Below are 22,203 nucleotides of genomic sequence, written 5' to 3' on the forward strand. Positions count from 1 at the left end.
ATTACAAACAATTGATGGTTTAAATCAGTGGTTTTCAACCTTTTTCATGCCAAGGACCCCTAAATTGATATACATTTGGCCGCAGACCCCCATCTGAAAATGTTTCGTGCCAGGGACGCCCAGAAGCAAAGATTTGAGTTAAAAATGTTCGCTTTAAAAAAAAAATATATATATATATATATATATATATATATATATATTCAAAGATTTGCACACATTTTTCACAATTCTTTCAAAATAGCAGATCTACAAGCTCATAGCGCGGCACTCGCGCTATGAGCTTGTAGATCTGCTATTTTTGAAGGGCAAAGCTAAGTGGTTAAAATGATTGTGAAGCTATGTAAACTAATTCGCTGGGGACCCCCTGGCACCCTCCCAAGGACCCCTGGTGGTCCCCGGACCACTGGTTGAGATCGAACCACTGGTTTAAATGACAATAAACAAGTTGAGTAGTGACTCACCGCTGAGTGTGAATTGTTCCTCGTTCATGAGACGTTTTTCACCATGTTGTTTGTTCCACACAAAGAGTTAATAATAAGAATGTATTGACGCAGCGTCACCATGAAAAACTACACGACCATATTTACTTCCGGGTTAAAGTGCGCAGTGACACTATAGCCTTTTAATGTCTTTCGCCCCCTGGTGGAAGAAAGGAGGTGTGTGTGTGTGTGTGTGTGTGTGTGTGTGTGTGTGTGTGTGTGTGTGTGTGTGTGTGTGTGTGTGTGTGTGTGTGTGTGTGTGTGTGTGTGTGTGTGTGTGTGTGTGTGTGTGTGTGTGTGTGTGTGTGTGTGTGTGTGACACGCAGAGAGAGAGAGAAAGAGAGAGAGCGAGAGAGAGAGAGAGAGAGAGAGAGAGAGAGAGAGAGAGAGAGAGAGAGAAAACTATTTTGTGCAGCATGTTTACTTTCCTGGACAACTATATATATTTTGATTCAGAGCTGGTTCCAAATATCCATATCACAACATCAGACTATGTGCTATGTGCCTTGTGTTTTATATGTTTCTAATTTTGATATGAAATTCTCAGGCAAGGAAAGTACTTTCTTAAAACATTTTAAATTTGAATGTGTCTGTTATCCTGTATTCTGGCTTGTACTACCACCTAGTGGTGTATTCAGTACATTGCAAGTCCAAATGAAAATGCATCATGAAGACACGTCTTTGCACTGTTGTATAGCACAGTCAAGAAATGCAGTCATGATTTTTTATTGTTGATTGAATACATTTTAACTCTTTTTTGTTCTGAGCTGGCTACTCAGCCAACTAGTTCCACCTGTGGAGACAAATATTTGCTGATAATCATGATGGCTTGGCATGGTGCAATGTCTTTAATATGAGTGCAATAGAGACGAAGTGCAATTATGTATGAGAAGTGCACTATTACGTAATGCTAAGTGATGATTGAAAGCTTATCATGTTCCTGTTTCAAGTTGTGCTGTTCTGTTGCCAGTGTGATTGGGCTGGACCAAGTCAGAATGGCATAGGGGGGGCTTTGATACATGCATTTGTAATTGCTAGGATATTTAGGTTGTAGTGGAAGAAGTAATCATTGGGAAGAAGGAATAATTACTTGTGTAGTTCATAGTTTTTATTTATTTTATTGTATAAGGGTTGAACTGTATTTATCGATTGTGTATGTGTTAATCTACCCCTTGACATGGTGGAGTCCAAACAAATTACCTCCAGCTGAGGATAAAAAGCTGCCAGTTTCAAACAGGCAAAGTTGAGCTGATGGTAGGACATAAGCTGGGTATCACCATGTCCCTTGTTTGGAGCGCCTGTCATTTAGTCAGATTTATTTTTTTGTCAGTGAATAAACGCTCTTTGGTTGCACTACACAAGAGCCTTGATCTGTACTGAATTCCAGGCGTTAGTCGGGCATTCTCATAAGGGAAAGGGCACCAGGGAAGGGCGGCTCCTAATACTGTGATGCCAAAGAACTGGAAGGTTTTCCTTCGATGCAATGTGAACAAATAAAAATCAAATTGTAACAGGGGTCTCCCAAGCCCCCAGAACCCAGTGTTTGGATTGAAGCGAAATGGACATGCTGGCCAATTTGAGGTACTGCATCTTATTAAAAATGGGGCCACTGCAAATGAACGCGCAAAAGGAGGACGCGCATTTGGGCGAAGCTCCGCCCACTGCAGAGAGTTATGTTCCTGTGTTTCTCTCCGGTCTGAATAGAGCGCACTGAGCGCACCGCATTAAAACCCGGAAATATCACATCACAACTTTGTCTTATTTCTTATTAATCTGTGTATATTAAATATAACTACCTCATCGAATCTCTTAGTTACATCAACATTGTTCTTATAAATAAGTTGGTTTGTGCATAATTATTAAGATTATAAAGTTAAGATTATAAAGTTCGCTTATGTCATTTTGACAGCAGGCTCTTAACATTGACTTTCTATACTGCTGTAGAGGTCCGACTTCAATGTATTTCTTTAAAAAAATAGCAGTTCATGAGCTGTGGATGGGGATTTAGCATCAACATGGATCTTTACGCTTATAAATACATGGTTTTATAACCTGCAAGAAAGCGAAAACCAGTTCCTTGTAGACCTATGCCTCTCTCCATCCACCCTACCTTACAAGCCCTGTTCCTGGGCAGAGGATGTGTCTCTTCCCGGTGCTTGTGAAGTGGTCTGTGTGGGGCGTGGAACAGCCCTGCTCCCGAGTGTGTGACATATAGAGCGGCCACTTTTTATAATAAAACATCTTAAGTACTAGCAGCCCTGCATGTGAAAGTATTGAAGGTTGGGAAGCTTGAATCAATGTGTTAACTTGTAGTGATGAACTAAACTTGCAAAACATTAGGCTATCCCAGTACCCCTATGAAAACTATACTGACTGACTAAGCTGTTGGTACATTACTGTTGAAAAGGAAGGCATTAGTTTTGCCATTTAACTTATTCAAGTCCTTAGTTGAGTTAGCCAGCTTTTTGAATGGCCTCTTGGGTGATTTAATACGTTAATCATACACAGAGATTAAATATACATAAGGTCTGTATAGGGCAGGCCATATTTGATGGTTAAATAGTTCCATAACACTGTTAAAGCTACTGAAATGTATCAAACTGTCTGTGATATTACCACTTAAATAAAAGTATGGTTAAATGTAATGATATATTTATTAAGTTTGGACAAAGTGCATTTCACTAAATGTGGTTCTAAATACAGAATGTCTATGTGTCAACACACTGACATATACAAAAAAATATTCAGACTAGCCACAAGTGTTAAAACAGATCACAACTCTAGGCTTGTCTAGAACAGTGGTTCTCAACCTGTGGGCCCACATGATTGTGGGAGTGTCCCCATATGATAGTGAAGTTACAAATGTAAGGACTTTTAAGACCTTTTTAATACCTAAAAGAAAAACACTGGTGAAACATTGGCCAAATTGTCAAATATTATAAGACAGAGGCAAACATTTTGAAAATAGCCTTTCCCCCCAATTTGTTTTATCTGTGTAACCGAGTCTTAACAGCATGTAATGCCTCAACTCCTACATTCCAAGTGCTTGTCAGGGTGGGGGGTCCCCAGTTCACATATGATTATTTTGGGGGGTTGCGGCCTGAAAAGGTTGAGAACCAATGGTCTAGAACAGATCAGCATTAGTTTTGTCACTAACCTTATTCTGCCAGGCTAAAACTCAGAAGAGCTACTTTTTACTTTAGACTTTTTTTTTAAAAGAAGGGATTTCTAGTTTTACATTGTTCATAATAGCCAGCTTTGTGATTTACCCACTGGGTGACTTAAGTACCAGGATTATACAAAAACTATACATCTAGCACTGGCCATATATGATGGTTAAATAGTTTCACCACAGCATACAATCTACTGATCATAATGCACATTTATTTTGTGTGCAAACAAACGTTATGTCAACACACTGACATCTGCAAAACTCTCAAAATGTCTCAACAATATGAAGTGTTAAAACCTGGTTCAGGAACATATCACTACACTTCATCATCTCTATCAAGATAAAGCATCACAAAATGTAAAGTAGGCTACATAAAATACATTACTAGCTGAAACTCAACACAGATTTTGTTCTGCTGTTAATAGTCATGTTAAACAAAAGTGCCTTGGTTCATCAGGAACATACAGGACTCCATGAAATTGCCGGACCGTACCTATGTTCCCCGGGTCCCTAAACCTAACCCTAACCTTAGTGGGGGAACATAGAACCCGGGGAACATAGCGATGACCCCAAATTGCCAGAACACTGCGATGTCGAATACAATGTCTAAACCAGTCTAAATAAACATGTTCTATAAACATATAAAACATAACTAACAAATTTGATCGGGTGAAACTGCATTAAGGAAAAGAGACACTAAATTGATACACTACATACATACAAAAAGATACACTAAATTGATGTCAAACTGTTTGAATACATGTTGTGATGAGAGATTGATCTTCCTTGAAGGTCACAGGTGTCCAGCTCAAAACAGAAGATGAAGTCATTACAACACAGCAGCAAGACCAAACCTCCTCCACGGAGAACAGTTGACTGTATGAAAAACAAAACAAAATCACAGACATACAGCATTTCAGCTTAAACTCTGTAAGTGAGCTTAAGTGTGTTCAAATGTTAGTTTTTTGTCACTGTCTGACCATAAACATTATACTAAATATATATATTTTTTTAAATCACACAAATTATATCACAAAATACTAAAGGTCATGCAATACCATGACATTGGTACTGCAGTCTTCTGATGACACTATATTGTTGCTTAAATGGCCTGTCTTAGTTTAAAGCCCACTCACCACGTCAAGGTGCAGGCCGAGAGTAGGAACACAGGACAAGACAAACTCTGACAAGACATGACACAGATTGGGGGGGGGGGGGGGGGGGATGTTCAGATGCCTGTCTACACAACCAAAAGTCACAGGAACATTCTGCTCCACTGTGCTGTGGGGGACATCAGCAATCTGACAGCAGGTAGGTAGGTAGGTGGGTGTGTGTGTGTGTGTGTGTGTGTGTGTGTGTGTGTGTGTGGGGGTGTGTGTGTGGGGGTGGGTGGTTGGTGGCTGTGTTACAGCTCTCCAGAAGATGTTCAGATGCCTGTCTACACAACCAAGTCACAGGAGCATTCTGCTCCACTGTGCTGTGGGGGACATCAGCAATCTGACAGCAGGTAGGTAGGTGGGTGTGTGTGTGGGGGGGGATGTTCAGATGCCTGTCTACACAACCAAGTCACAGGAACATTCTGCTCGACTGTGCTGTGGGGGACATCAGCAATCTGACAGCAGGTAGGTAGGTAGGTGTGTGTGTGTGTGTGTCTGGGGGGGGGGGGGGTGGTTGGTGGCTGTGTTACAGCTCTCCAGAAGATGTTCAGATGCCTGTCTACACAACCAAAAGTCACAGGAGCATTCTGCTCCACTGTACTGTGGGGGACAGCAGCGATCTGACAGCAGGTAGGTAGGTGGGTGTGTGTGTGGGGGGGGGGGATGTTCAGATGCCTGTCTACACAACCAAGTCACAGGAACATTCTGCTCGACTGTGCTGTGGGGGACATCAGCGATCTGACAGCAGGTAGGTGGGGGGGGAGGTGCGGGGGGAGGGGTAACAACAGGAACAGGGGGCAACAAAGGGAACAGGATCACAGAACCACACGACAAAACTAACTCTGACGAGACAGCATGAAACAGATGATACAAAAAACAATGTGCAAAGTTCACATAATACACCAAGGTTGTAGATGTCTCAGATAATCCAATAATTTTTTGATATTAGAAAGATTTTAGAGTGTTCATTAAAGACTTGTGCTCCGCGAAGATAGCTCTAAGTTCTAATAAACACTGTCTAATCACAAATGTAACGTCAGCTGGGCAGGAATGCAGTGGTGTATTGTATTTGACATTAGACAGACTATGTTCATTAAATAATTGTGCCCCGCGAAGATAGCTCCAACTTTTACAATGAACATTAGCGTAATGTCATTTTACAGGCAGGCAATATGTTGATCAATAACTATGTTGATTTCAGGAGGGAGGTTTTACTTTTTTACTCTACATGTTCAGCATTTAGTGTGTTAGGGTTGTTCAAGTGATCAGCAATAATAAATGACACAGGACACAAACAGATACTGTATTAATGACATTGTACATACAAATATACATATAAATTAAACATACACAAACACAATGACATGTGACACAAACACTTAAGTATATACATATTATATATTATATATTATTATATCATATACAGTACATAGAAAAATACACAAACAATATGTACAATACGTCATACACAACAAATCAAGCTTAAAACAAAGACAAAAAAATACACAAACACAAAAATATATACAATAGCTCAATAGAGCATACACAACAAATACATTAACAGTCACAAATAATTACTTTTCTACTTGAGCAATTGGCTACAATGCTGGCTTTGTGGAGCAATCCTCTCAATAAACTGTAGCTACTGGTGGAGTTGATGAATTAACTTGGTGAGTTTGTGTCTAACGGGTGCTTTTGCGATCTTTTCCGTTTCTCGTCTAGCCAAATGGTGCATCCTAATTTTGCAATAGATGGAGGATGCCATTTTCACCAAGCCATGTACATGGTTGTCTTCAACGGTTGTTTCAAACATGTGATCCCTCAGCTCCGGGAACCATGACTCACCAGCACTGTGTTTCAGTACTTGCATGACAACCTGTGATGTTATGCCATGTCCCTTGGGGAGCTTACCAGAGGTTTGACACAAAATCCTTTGAAAACAACGCTCTGATTCATTGCACACAGCTATTATGCTCTCTGATGCTCTCTGCAAACCTCCGTGATCTTTCAAGAGGACCAAGGGATGTACAAAGGTGCCAGATGTCAGAGCGTCTATGCAAGACATACAGTTATGCTTTTCCTTGATCTTTTTTACCACATAGCCAGCAATGTAGCCGATTGCGTTATGCTTGAACTCAGAGAGAGAATCGACATTGGGAATGTAGTTATGGTCAAACTGCTCAATGTGCTCATATTCAACAGGGTTCAGGTCAAACCTACGTGCGGTGTTAACTGACGCAGGTGTCGCCTCCAAGATGCTGGTGTTGTCAAGGAGGAGACAATTACCCGTTTGTGTCTTCACCTGTTGCTTAACCAGAAGACGTTTGTATGCAGCTGTGAACTGTTTTGAAGTTGGATTGTTGTTAAATCCACCACGTGCTCTGACTGCAGAGAAGAAAAGCTCAAGGTGATCTTGACTGAGCTTATATGTGAGTAGATACCGGCATTGGGCATTGGGCTTCTCCACAAGGTCATGGAAGATGTTTCTTATGCTAATGCAACTAGCCACAAAGCCAACTACGCAAGTCTTCTTCCTCCCAGAATGCAACAATTTGCCTTTGTCGTCTTTGAGTTCGAGGAGTGTTTTTTCCGCTTTTTGCAGGATTCGTACTGCACTCTCTTTGTTGGATGTTCTCATTGGTGCTTTCGATCCCTTTCCCAGGGGGTTCCTACTGTTGAGAACATCAAAAGCGGAATCAATGGTTCTCAGGAAGTCGACAGTTGCCTCACATCCACTGAACTGTGGCAGTTGGAGGGAAGTGTTGCAGCACTCTAAAGCATCAGCTACACTCTTGCTAATAACCTGAGCTGCAAGTTTGACCTTCATCTTCTGTCTATCCCACCGTAGGTGCGCCATCTTCAATTTGTTTCCGAGACGCAGCCCTTCCGCCTCCTGAAGATTGATCAACTCTACAATGTATTGCCATTTAATTTTCCCTGCCGGACTTTGAAGTTCACCCATGTCTGCCAGTGCATTCCTTAGCAGCTTCAGCATGTGGCACACATCCAAAATCACATGCACCAGTCGTTTCTCTTCATTTGTGTGTTGTTCCTCTTCAGGATGTGGAAATGAGGGAGTCATGGTCTGAACATTTAAGTCAGCACCAAGGGCTCTCAACATGGCAAAATGGCATGATGGACCATCGCACGCCAAGGAGACTGTACGGACTCCGATCTTGCGGAGTCTGTGAAGGCATTCGGTGACGAGGCTGGCACGCTCTTCACCAGTCAATCCACTGACAAGGAAGTATGCCACTGGAATTTTCCAAGATTCATCGATGGCAACAACCATGAAAACCAAGGCATCTTTGGCTTCTGGTAGGCTGTCATTGACATTGCCACAGCCAAGGTCCACATAGCCATGAAATTTTCCAGCACTATATTCCACATGCTTTCTAATGGCCATCTCATCCAACATGAGCGCACACAAGGTTTCTTTGCCCTCTGCTTTCCGGTCCTGCACATGAGCCTCGATAGCAGAAAAGGCAGGTGTTGTGAACCCAGGATCTGCAGAGATGTTGGTGTACCATTTGCGGATAGTGTCCGGGGAGGGCAAAGCGAGGTCGAAGCTCTGACGCACATATTCATAAGCTTTGCAAGAATAAAATTGGAGCGTCATGGCAAATGATTTTAATTCCCCCGACACTTTTGATTTTTTCCCTTTTCCCATTCTCTGAAGGATTTCCCTAGTCACGCCACTGTACTGTGTCTCCAACATGTCTGCACAATTTGTAGAAATTAGCATTTTCTGCTTCAGCTCATCGATGACCTCCGACAAGCTGGCTAATCTTTTTTGAAGCCTTTTGGTCTTCTGTTTTTCCAATTTCAATCTCTTAAGGTATTTCTGCAGTGTGCCTACTTTTTTCTCCAATTTACGCTTAATTTTTCTGGGAGACTCATACAATTGGTAGCTGTGGTCAGCATGTGTGTCTTTTGCAGCTGAAGAACAGTAGCCGTGCTCTGCGTGCTGAAGAACTTCCTTCGTGCTGTGTCATTTTGAGGCAGGAAAATGCCGTGCACAAAATTTATGTGAAGAACTTCCTTCGTGCTGTGTCATTTTGAGGCAGGAAAATGCCGTGCACAAAATTTATGTGATCATGACTTTCCATGTCACTCTCAAGATTATCTGAGACATCTACATGTACCACTTCCAAATCATCTACAGCTCCTTCCAAAAAGATGATGTCGTGTGGATCATTGTGATCATGTGCAAGAGCTGTATCACTCACCTCTACACCTACTGTGGGGACAGCTTCTCTGGTGAGGTACCTCCTCCCCCCACACGAAGCTGGCTCAAAACACCCTTCTTCAAAGTGTAGAGCACACAGCTTGGAGTGAGCATTTGGTGTCCAGTTCTTGCGCCCGACATACTCGATCCAATGAGGCAGTCTTTGGTTGTCACTCAATGGAAAGCTGTGAAGACAGATAGGGTGCATCAATTTATGTTACATAACATTCATTACAACAACGACTATCAAATCAATGCTAATTCAAGGTTAGTGTGGGCCAGCAATGTCCCTTCAACCATTACAGCACACAAAGTGTTTTTCTAATGGTTCAATCATCACAACCACACTGAATTATAATTACTGTAAAACCACACACAGTCTATTTCTAATGGTTCCACCATCACAACCACACTGCATTAGAACCACACAAATGTACTTAAAGTACCAAAAGTAGAAAGTACTCATTGTGCAGAGTGGCCCATTTCACACGTTTTCAAATGTATAACATGTATTTAAATATTTTTAAATGAGCAGATCTACAAGCTAACAAGCTTGTTAGTAGAAGTATCAATACTGCAATGTAGAAGTGCTCTCTTACAAGTAAAAGTCCAGAATTCAAAATGTACTAGGGTAAAAGTACAAAAGTATTGACATCAAAATGTTCTTCAAGGACCAAAAGTAGAAAGTACTCATTATGCATAATGGCCCATTTCACAAAGCCATTTTAAAATGGCGAAATTGTTTTAGGGCTGAAGAGCTTAATGTATGGTTTGTAATGATAAACGAAATCTACAAAGTAACTAGAAACTAAAGTTGTCAAATAATTGTAGTGGAGTAAAAGTACAAAGTCTTCCTAAAATGTAGTGGGAAATACCTCAAAATGACACTTAAGTATAGTACTTGAGTAAAAGTACTTAGTTTCTTTACACCTCTGTTAATGTGAACATCAAAATGTGGTCCTCATGCTTCGGTGGGCCTTGTGAAAGTGCTCAGCCTCTTCAAACGAGCAAACATACTTAAAAGTTGTCCAAATGATTAGTACATAAAAGTAGTACATAAAATTAGTAAAAAGTAATCAAATATGGACAATAACTACCTGTGCAAAGAAACTCTCGGCCCTTTCATGGGGTCCGATCTGGTGGAACATTTGAGGACGACGCATTTCGGCATCCTTGCAGGAACGCTGATCCGTGGAATGAATGAAAATGTCCGACTCTCCTTGTTGCAAACAAACTGCACAGAAGCAAACAGCCCAACCCCTTTTTTAAAAGGATAATCGGAACACTCGCCCCCAAACACACTTGCCCCCATGTATTTGGCTGACCAGCGGTTCTTGTATTCTTGAGTGTTTGTTTTTACTGAGGATAAGGTTAGAAATAAGTTTAGGATTAGGCATAGTTTTACTGAGGTTAAATTTAGGAATAAGGTTCGCTTTAGGCATAGTTTACTGAGGTTACGTTTAGGAATAAAAGGTGAATACCAGATGAATACAGCCAGATATGCCCCAGGGCGACTGTGCTTTGGGGCGAGTGTTTTGGTTTTAGTTTAAAATAAGTCCACCTAGCGTCTTCTACATGTACATCGAGCCAGCTGCCTTCATCTTGCAGGTGCATGAGACTGTGTGGTTCTATGAGAGCACCGATTTCTCCATTTTAAAAGGTATGTAAGATCAGATGTTCTCTTTCAAATGGTAAATAATATTGTGTGCTAGAGGGGCCATATTAAAAAAAATGCTATTTTCAATAACTAACAAACAAGCAATGACTTATTTTCAGGGTAGCTTATCATTTGAAAGTATCATTTGGGGTAGGCTAGTCCTACCTCTAAGAGCAGACCAAGTACAGAGTGAAAGTATTGGCGGTTTAAGTGATTAAATGTCTGAAAATACACATTAACATGAATCCAACATCAATGAAAAGCTTTAATCTGCAACACAACTGTATGTAATTTATAGTGGGGGTCCCTGCTTCATAGCTTTCTCAGTTAGGGGGTCCCTGCTTCATCTCTCTCTCAGCTAAGGGGGTCCTTGGCATGAAAAGGTTGAAGACCCCTGACCTCGGGAATACAAGCCCCATCTAACTTGTCCCACATGTGACGGCTTTATTATAACGGAATTGTTACCAAGGTTACCTTGATTAGCTTGGATACTGCAAAGTAGAATTAAATACATATAAAACACATGCTTACAAATATGAAACTAATACAAATACTTATGCCTTACAACTAGCCTACAGTGTAATGAAATTATCTATCATCTCTGGCTTCTTTAACGAAGTGCAACAGAGAGACAACAAGTGGTTGAGGGCTTGTTGGGCAGGAGTGTGGAATGGAAGCTGGGTCCCTCTGTTTAAATGATCCTTGGTAAACTCCTTGATCATGATGTTGAGAAGATGTCTTCTACGACAGAAGGTGCCGACTTGTCGTCATCAGCAGAATAATGAAAGATCTACCTTCCTAACAGCTGTTCTGAGAAAGGCCATTATGCTGTTATAAACTATCTGACCACTAACATCCTTCTCTTGTGCATATGAAACTTGGTGACATTGCATGTGTGTGTTTAATTTCCCCTCCCTCAGATCCCAACATACTTCTGCCCATTGGATTGGTGCTGGGAGGGCTTTTCCTGTTTTCTACAAAAACATGGGTAAGATTTCACAGTGCTGCGTAATCAAAATGACACACACACACACACACACACACACACACACACACACACACACACACACACACACAGAGAGAGAGAAATCAACATTTAAGACACACAAGTAGGCTACTGTACTTTACTATCCCCTACTGCCTATCTAGAGATACACCACAAGATTGGCTTATATATGGACCTGACCTGAGGCCTGTTCCTCAAAAGAGAATTAAAGCTTAAGCCTGGCTTTAACACCTATCCTGGCTTAATTTAGCCAGGATTAGGGCTGAATCGGTTCCTCAAAAGCTGATATAGCTTGAAGATTAGTTTAGCCAGTTCACCCGGGCTAAGTTTAGCCATGAGCCGATTCCTCAAAAGAGAATTGAAGCAATCCTACCTTAGTTACCATGGCAATTTAGCTGTGAAGTTAGCCTGGTCAGGAGCAGGCTAACAGCCAAGCTTACTTAATCCAGTGCCTTGTTCTTCAAGTTTTTCCACAGTTAATTCAACACATGTGTTTGAATATGGACTCATTTTAATGACCTTGCATTCAAATAAAATGAAATAAATACAATAAGATATAATCAAATTAATTATATGACTGAAATAGTTCATCTTGTTGTTAGATGTTTGATAATATATATAAGTTCTTGAGATTTAAAACAAATGGCTGACTACTTTGCAAGGGTGTTTTCAATTAAGTTAAAGTATATAAAAGCCTGTGTGGAAAGCAACCATTATTCTCGAGCTGCATGATGGCATGCCCCTTTGTTTTTGCCGTGGAGGACGAAGAGGCGCAGATCTTGCGTAGGGCACTGAGAAGTCAAAAGGTGTTCAGGGACAGGTCTGACCCCTTTGCCTTCAATGATGTGTGGTTATATGAGCGATACAGATTTTCGGGGGCAGGCCTACGCTACATCTGTAGACTGCTTGGCCCCCGAATTTCTACCCAGACCGCAAGGAGCCACGCCTTGACGGTCCCACAAATGGTGTGTATCGCGATGAGATACTTTGCGAGTGGCACGTTCCTGTACACAGTTGGCGATGCTGAGAATCTCAGCAAAGCCGCTGTGTGCAGGACGATCTGCAAAGTTTACCTTGCCCTAAAGTCCTTAGCGCATGTTTTCATTTCTTTCCCTGGGCACAAAGGACTGGAATACATCAAGGAGGATTTCTATCAAATTGGCGGTAACATGAATTTAAGTTATATTATATTATTAGATATAATAATAAGTATGTGTAACTTTTGAACAGTAAATTCGACTATTAATTTCAATTATGTTTGCAGGCTTCCCTAATGTCATTGGGTGTGTGGATTGCACCCACATCAAAATAATAAGACCCTCGGGTGACAATGAAGCCGACTTCCTCAATAGGAAGTGGTTCCACAGCATTAACGTGCAAGTAAGAATGACTAATCTTTAATGTAAAATATAGGCATTAATTCACCTACATAGACTACATTAAATGGACACATCTTATTTTACTGTTTTAGATGATCTGTGATGCGGATTGCCAGTTTTCGAACGTCGTGGCATTATGGCCAGGATCCGCGCATGACGCACGGATCTTTAGATCCTGCAGTATTGCACAGCGACTGGAACAAGGTATAGTCTCACCAATTTGTTCATCATTATTTGTATTTATGCTTTTGCTTTATTGTTAAATAGGTTGTAATTGTATTATTGCTCTGTAAAGCACTTTCAGCTGCATTTCATGTCATGAAAGGTGCTATCCAAATAAGTTTATTATTATTATCGTCATCATGATAGTTTCCAACGTTTTACCCTGCTATGTATGCAGCCCTAACTCTTGCGTTTTTGTTGTCAGGTGAATTCCCCGGGCTGATCCTGGGAGACAAGGGGTATCCATGTGAGCCATATCTCCTCACCCCATACCCAGACCCACTGACCCAGAGAGAGCGTCATTACAACTACGCGCATGCCCGGACAAGGGCAAGGATTGAAATGTCGTTTGGCCTTTTAAAGGCCCGTTTCAACTGTCTCCAGCGACTGCGAGTGGCCCCGGACAGGGCATGCGATGTAATAGTCGCATGCTCTGTCCTCCACAATATAGCGGGGATTCGGAAAGAGAGGGCTCCCACAGTGGTGGAGGACAGGGAGTGGGACGACATCCCACAAAATTACCCCAATAACACTGAAGGCACGGCCGTAAGGGCTCGCTATGCCACTAATTATTAAGGTTTCGAGGCCAATAGGCTCGAAGCCTTATTACATCTGTAAGAGTTCATTATTCTTCCGCCGGTTTTGCCAGTTCTGGCCTAACCGCGTGGTCACTTTTTATGAAATTCGGCAATATGGTAGAGGGCTATGCCAAACGGCGAAAACCCGAAACTCACAAACATTGGCCAAAGGGTGGCGCTGTAGCACTCAATTGAAATATGCCAACTTTGAACAGGTACAACTCATGCCCTGTTTGACCCACAGCCATGAAACTTCAATGCACACATGCGTCTCCTCATGCCTAACAACTTTCACACTCTGACTTTTGACCTCTGACCTTTAGATCTCCCACCATTTTGAATTCTATGAAAAGCAGTAAAAAAGACTCTTCCTTCGTACAGATTGAGCAATCTGTACGAAACTGTATACACATGAACTTTGGACCAATGCCGACAGACGTGAGCAAGCGGATTTTCCATAAGTGAAAACGTTAAGCTTTTATAAGCCAATGAAAATTGCAGTTTTATGACAATTATTCATCTGCCCCTAACACATACATGCAGACTCACATTTGTTTGACACTTTGCAATATTGTAGAGGGTCCTTCCAAGTATCACTGAAACCAATCTTACTCCAATAGGTCAAAGGGGGGCGCTATAGCAATTTTTTGAAAATGCAAACTTTAAACAGGCAAAAGTCATGCCTCGTTTGGCCGACAGCCGTTAAACCTGCTTACACATGTGCCTTGACTCATGAGGAACACATGTATCACTTTGACCAGTAAGCTCTGCCCTTAGATTGTCTGCAATTTTGAGCAGTTTGAAAAACATTTAAATCCAGGATTTCTGAGCAATTTGCGTGAAACTGTGTCAAATAAATGTGTGAGGCCCTTTTTCACAGGTTCGGGTGTGTTGGTTCAATAGCTTGATTGCTTAATCATCTGCCTTGAAACCACAGGGTTGCTGGTTCGAATCCCACCTCATGTAGACTTCATTATAATTGCATTGCACACAACATGACTGTATCAATGAATACATGTGCAGTTGTTAAAGATGACGAGAAATGCATACTTGAAAGTTGTTATTTTCAATGTATGACGTACTTCATTCGCCCTTTTGTTTTGTTTTGTTGGATTCTCCTTTCTCACTGTCTGATGCTGTGGATTCAATAGCTCCACCAGTAGAGTGTGAGCCTCATGTGCCGAAGGTCCCTGGTTCAAATCCCACTGATTACAGTTTACATTTAAATTGCATTGTACAAAACATGACCCTGTTAATTCAGACATGTGCAATTTTTAAACAATAACATGAAATGCTTTTTGAGAGTAGTTGTTTTTTATGTATGACATACTTTCTTGTGAAAATAGCCGATCTACAATCTCACAACTTTTAAGATAGCAACACATTGTCAGCTTGTAGATCGACTATTTTCACTAGTTTCCATTCCAAGAACACAAAACAAAACTTTATTGATAACTATTTGTCAACCAGTAATCTAGAGTAGTTAGCAAAACAGTGGCTTGGTTCATAACGGACTGAAAAACCTATAGATATCAACAGACACCATCAGGGAGGCCATATTTCTAGCTCAATAAGAAGAGAGGCAGCCTGTGAATCCATAGGTCGCTGGTTTGATCCCTGTCCCCAACAATGCATTGAGGTGATCATCATTTGGAATTCTTACTTTGTTACAAACATACTCCTGGTAGCCTGTCTGTCTATCTGTCTGTCTGTTTTCCTCTCTCTCTCTGTGTCTGTCTGTCTATCTCTCTCTCACTCTGTCACTGTCTGTCTGCGACTCTGTCACTCTGTCTGTCTGTCTGTCTGTCTGTCTGCCTCTCTCTCACTCTGTCACTGTCTGTCTGTTTGTCTCTCTCTCTCTCTCTCTCTCTCTCTCTCTCTCTCTCTCTCTCTCTCTCTCTCTCTCTCTCTCTCTCTCTCTCTCTCTCTCTCTCTCTCTCTCTCTCTCCCTCCCTCCCCTATTCTCGAAACCGCTTATTGCTGCTTGCAGCTATATTTTTGTTTAAAATGTTTCTCCTTTTGTTTCCCGTTAAAACATCCTGCTTGCAGTAAAGCATCATTTCTGTTACTCTTTGTTTGTGTGTCTATCTTATTTGCCATTGAAGCACACCATTTACGTTTCATTTTTATATAATCCTTCACAACTAACGAAATTAACGCTGACCACTAACTAAATTAAAATGAACTCAAACTCTAATAAAGTACAATAACTATAATAAACTCTAAATTACAACACAAATACACCTGCCAAATACATTGGAGAAAAGGACAAATACATTCAAATAAATAGCTTGAAGAAGAGAAACCACATTCAGAAGTAGGCTGATATTAAACTGACCTGAAAATGAAGAACAAAATAAAACCAAGGGAAAATGTAGGCTACTGTACATTAATGAGAGATGGCATGTTTTTTTGGAACATTCATTTATTGAATGCAGGCCATGGTTCCTAAATCATGATGCTCAGCTCGTGGAAAGTGAAAAAGGTATTTGTAGGCCTATAAAAATAAATGAAACATGGCCGCAATAAATAGATCCAGGGAGATCCTCATTAGGAACAAAAACGTTCACAAAATACATACATTTTCCCATGGACCCTTGATAACCCCCCGCCCAAAAAAAAAACTCCAAATGTAAAACAAACAAAAAAACGCCAGCCATTTCTTCACCGTCAGGAGTGGGACGGGACCGGCTATTCATCAGCTGGAAGCTTGGGAGAGAGAGGGGAAAATATGATTACTACATTGTGCTATAAGTCATGCTTACATTATGCATTGAAATGATGACCATACTTGTGGTTTCAGTATGCGGACTTCTAAGCCCAACTTCACCATCGTCCTTTTTTTAATTTCCAAATCAAATGGGAGTGATTTTCTCTCCCTCTCTAGCAGTATCCTCTCCTTCTCAAAATGATCTTCTCCTTCTCCAGTCTTATTTTTTCCTTTTCAAGCAGGATTTTTTTGAGATCTATATCTACCTCTGCCAACTCTATTTGCTTGCGCAAATGAGTGGCATATAGGTTTTTCACCATCTCTGCAGTCTGTTAAACACATATCAATTAGCACAGCAGCAGGAATTGTGCATTGGGGTGAATGTCCTTAAGTTAATACTCACTGCATTGCCAGGCTGGCTCGCAGGCTGGCTCTGTCCAGAAGCTTCTGCATCTGTTGGGTCCTGTTAGGAAATTATATTTTCTTTGACAACCACATCACTGACTTCTTAGCCGTTATAGACTCAATAACCTATAGACCTATTTGTATTACACGCGACTGACACGATACCTCCTCCTCCGCCCACGTCTGCGCATCATCTGCCCCTGCGTCCTCTGCGTAAAAGCCCTCCACCTGCACATTCAATAGATCAGTGGAATTTAGAGTGTATTGACCTATAGTGCTGACAGGTGTCATTAAATTATAATACTCACTGGATCATCATCATCACCCGCTGGCTCCACAAGTGTAACGGTGCCGCCTGACACTGCAAGACAATGTCGCACCTTTAATAATTAATCAGACAGTCCACATAACACCATGAATGGTTGATTGTGTTATATGTGCAGTGCAGTTGCAGTATAGGCTATTGAACACATTTAATTAATGTAGACCGACCCGTAATGAAGGGGGCAGACACTTGGCGGGCCACCGAGTCCGTCGATGTCCCCCCCGGAATCCCCTCCACAACAGGCCTTCCCTTATTTAAGGACAGGGCCAAATCCTCCGCTGGTGTATAGTCTTCGGTGGGAGGACCACCACCAGTGCCACAAACATAGTTTTTCTTTTTTATAGCTAAAACCAGCAAGCAAATAAAATATGTCAGCAGACACATAAGTGATTTATCCACCTTCATTTGTATATTGTATTCAATGTAGGCTATTAATGCACTTACCACTCGACAAGATGTTCTTATATTTAATTTTAACCTGCTGCCATGTCCTCACTGTGCCAGTCCTGTTTGAGCTTCATGGACATTAATGAGTTAAGATAATTAATTATACAATTATACAATGCATTGGGGGCCTGTAGATCTGCTATTTATTTGGCCGAAGTTCTCCTCAGAATGGGGATGCTAGGGTTCAAGTGGTTAAGGTAAAAAAAAACATATCACACAAAGATTTGGCAGCCCCCCTGTAGTAACTCTTAGGACCCCTTAGGGGTCCCGGAGCCCCTGTTGAAGACCCCTGAACTAGAATAGGCCTACCTTACAGCCATATTAAGCTGAACAGTACAGTGATAGATAGATAGATGGATTCCTAGATAGATGGATTCCATGTAATGTCAACATTGCATGGCAACTGAATTATATATTTATGGACTTTAAATTGTATTTGATTTTGACGACTTACGCATTTAATTTGTCGGCAATACTGTGCCACGCTTTATCCCTGGATTTGGTAACAGCGGTCGTGTTTCCTTTTCTGGTAATTAAATGTTTCACTTCCTCATAGGTTTGCATGAGCTGCTGCTGTTCGGCCACAGAGAAAAACGCTGCTCTATTTTTGTTCCCCGCTGCCATGATTGGTCAAGTTCAAGGAATCCGCGCTCGAGTTCATGGTCTTTTATAGAAATAAGTGGGCGGCGAATCGCCGCCCATTTAGCCTGGCTTCATTATCCTGGCTGGACATAGCCTGTCTTGACAAGGCCTAACTCGACAAAGTCGCTCCTTTTTAGCCTGGATTTGCTTCGAGGAACGGAATAAACGAGGTTTATATGGACCCGACTTTGTCAAGTCTGGATTTGGCTTAAGTCCAGGCTTAGTTTATTCACCTTTTGAGGAACAGGCCCCTGATGTAGGCCTATAGAGCTCCAGAGCTTTTAAGAATTAACTCATCTCTGGGGGGGCGGGGGGGGGGGTCAATAAATGCAGTTAGGAGGCTATTTAGACAGGTCTACAGGTGATCTGTTATATTAAATAATAGTGTGTGCTATGTATTGTGTTGTGGGTGCTGAGAATAGCAGAAAGTATTTTAACAAAATGTTTCACGTTATCCCTCTAGAATCCTAAGAATCCAAAAATGGCTTCAACCACTGCAAGCCAGGGAAGACCTCAAGAACGTAAGTCTCTAATTAAATAAACAACTTCATTGAGCCTTATTGATATAGTGTTATTATTGCTAGACTGCATGGATTTAGATATGAATCAATACATAAATAAAACACTTCGGGAGTCAATAATAATTACACTACAATGTAAATAATTAATAGGGGGATATTAAAGTGTTATTTTGTAATCCCCAGATAAAAATATATGGCTCATTGGAAGTAGCTACATCCGACGTGGGCAGGAGAGAGCCGAGCAGACCATGGGAACCAATCTGGGACTGGATGCACAGGTCTGGTGGTTCGGCTGGGGTGGATTGACATGGAGCAAACTTCTTGCCTTCTTCTATCAATCCCTGGGAGGAAGAACCCCCCCGGATGTCCTGCTGATTCATTGTGGAAGCAACGACCTCGGGAAGGAGAAGAGCATTGAACTTGCCACAATGATGAAGCGGGACCTGCAGCACCTCCACGAGCGTTTCCCAATGATGAAGATCATCCTCTCCCAGATCACCCAGAGACGCCAGTGGGGTGCTGCAAATCCGGGAGCAATTAACAAGGCCAGAAAATGGGTGAACAGTGAGATGGGTGCATTTGTTAGAGGTTTGGGAGGGATCATTGTGGCTCACCCTGACATAAAGTTTGACTGCCCTGACCACTTTCTGCGTGATGGCGTTCATTTTACCCCTTTGGGAAATTATATATTTTTAAACAGTATTGTTCAGTCCCTTAAAGCTACAATCTAGAGTGGGTGAAGCTGCCTCTTAAACTTGTGATGCTAGTTGATTTTTGACTACTTTTTCAGGACTCCAAGCATAATCGGCAGCTTTACCTACAATACATCATAGCTTTGGAGACTAGAGATTTTTGTTTTTGTTTGTTTTTAAATAAAACAAGCCCATAAAGTGGCCAGGGCACATTTCTTTGTGTGAGGATTAAAAAATGTAAAAATACCTATTTGTACTCATCCCACTGTTCACTCATATTCTATGTTCTTCCTCCCTTCCCCTTTCTACCTTACTTCTTACTTCTTTTCTACCTTATCTTACTCACCTTTCTGTTTCCATCTCTTCTGCCCCAGCCATACCAACCCATGGTCACGTCGGATGTGGCTGCTTCTAATGGTCATATATGGGGGATTTGCCGGTTTTCTATCCTACCAGGACCCCGTAGTAGGCCTACTGCTGTTTTCTATTCTACCATGACCTCTAGTACTGCTGGTTTTCTATTCTACCATGACCTCTAGTGCTGCTGGTTTTATCTTCTACCAGGACTTTTAGTACTGATGGTTGTATCTCCAACCAGGACTTCTAGTACTGATGGTTTTATCTCTAACCAGGACTTCTAGTACTGCTGGATTTCTATCCTACCATGACCTCTAGTACTGCTGGTTTATAAATAATAAATCCTTTGTATACATTTGTTGGTTGTCTGATACATATTTAATCATATTTATTATAATATCTGCATGCATAAAAAAGTACTATGAAAATAACCCATTATTGATGGCATTTTAGCATTTTATTCAGAGATTGTTAGCATTCACTTATGTAAATTGTAGATATTTAAAGTGTGGTGCTTGCAGTTGCCATGCAGGCTTTACATTTCAAAGTGTGACACATTCTGATTGATTGATGAGATGAGAACATCAGTACATGGAAGTACAAATTCACAATACAAGGTCTACTAAAGTCATTAACTCATTAAGCACTGAGCTTGTTTAAGATGAGATCCCCACGCACACAAATCATGATGACATATAAGAGACAGACAGATATACACACTACTATACAGAATGTCATACAGTCAGCTTACAGGTTACTGGTATGAAGAGTGAAAAATATATACAAGAGAAGAAAAATATTTATAATAATTTAGCTCTCTTAATTTATATCTATTTATATTTATTTATTCTAAATGTGAATTTGCAAAAATATAAAGTCCCTTTGAATACAAATAAAGTACAATCAGCCTAACATTCTTAAAACTGTCGGTTCAAGTTGACAGTCATAGTGAATAATGCAAATACTTTTCCCAGTGAGGTTTTAAAGATGTCTTTGAACCAGGTTTGGACCATTAAGTCTAGTTATATAAAAGGTTTCAACTAGGCATGATGGCTACCACACACAATAGCACACAAGTTGGAATGAACTTCAGTCTATTTCATAAATATGTATTTAGAAACATTAAACCATCGTCAATGGATTATATCAGTGGTTCCAAAATATGGTTGGTTTGGAATACCAAAAGTAAAAGTACTCATTATGCAGAATGTCTTTCCATTTCAAATGTTTGCAAATGTATAACAACGTTTTTAAAATAGCTGATCTACTGAGCTTGTAGATCTGCTATTTTCAAATGGCCGAAATATATATAGGGCAGAAGTGGATAATGTGTTTTGTAATAATAATCCAAATCTACAAAGTATAGTAACTAAAGTTTTCAAATAAATGTAGTGAAGTACAACACGTTAACACGTTGTTAATCTATTCTAAATGCTAATCTATCAAAACCATAGCTCAATGGTTAATTCATTCATCGTGGAGTTCCAGGCGGTGCCTCCAGGATCCAGCGGGACGTACTGTAAGAGCAACGCCGAGCAGAGCGCTCCACAGACGGGGAGAAGAGCCAAGTACTTGGGGTATGCGAGCGCTCGCTCCCAAAAGCTCGTACTCGAGAGAGATACGGTGCGCGTTCATGAGTCAGTAGCCCAGCGCGCTCATGAATAAACTATGACGCGAAACGCGTCACCTCTGTGACGCAAAACGTGTCACAGTGGCCTCATTTAGGCAACGCCCATCACATTTCCAACCCGGAAGAAGGGGTGAATTCGCTTCATGCGCTGGGTGAGCAACTCAATGCAAGTGGATGGGAGGGGATTTCGGGTGCCCTCTCTATTATTTTTAACTCTATGGGGTCTCCCTGTCTCTCCAGCTCTTTAATAAACATATAATACATGCTTGGGATACCAATTTAATCCAATCAGGAGAAGACAAGAACAAGTGAAATTGGAAGTGATGATACAAAGAAATGAGCAGATTAAATTGGAACTGGATCACTATAAAAATGAAGCTGATAAAATGAAGCTGGTCAGCCAACCAGGAGATACTCTCTCCTGGTTGGCTGACATCCTGCCTCCCACCTGAACATGTATTTTCTGTTAAAGAGATGGAGAGATGGAGAGACCCCTGGTACTGAACAAACACTCTATAGCAATGATTGCTATCAGAATAGTACTTTAACCTTTTTTTTAATAGTGGAGTTAACACACATTCACTCCACCTTCGCCA

General features: G+C 41.1%; 1 protein-coding gene across 1 annotated transcript in view; it reads right to left on the reverse strand.

Annotated features, from left to right (window-relative positions):
* LOC311065182 (uncharacterized protein) overlaps positions 1-8,427 on the reverse strand; it is a gene marked incomplete at its 5' end in the record, with an annotated part of 30,066 nt that extends 21,639 nt beyond the window's left edge. The window contains one exon of the mRNA XM_084085399.1: positions 7,250-8,427. Within this exon, the coding sequence (XP_083941525.1) occupies positions 7,250-8,427 (1,178 nt within the window). The remainder of the gene's footprint in view (positions 1-7,249) is intronic.
* Positions 8,428-22,203: the final 13,776 nt, after the last annotated feature.

The sequence above is a fragment of the Gymnoscopelus microlampas genome (assembly GCF_963454915.1).
Source record: "Gymnoscopelus microlampas genome assembly, chromosome: 17".
Classification (NCBI taxonomy): domain Eukaryota; kingdom Metazoa; phylum Chordata; class Actinopteri; order Myctophiformes; family Myctophidae; genus Gymnoscopelus; species Gymnoscopelus microlampas.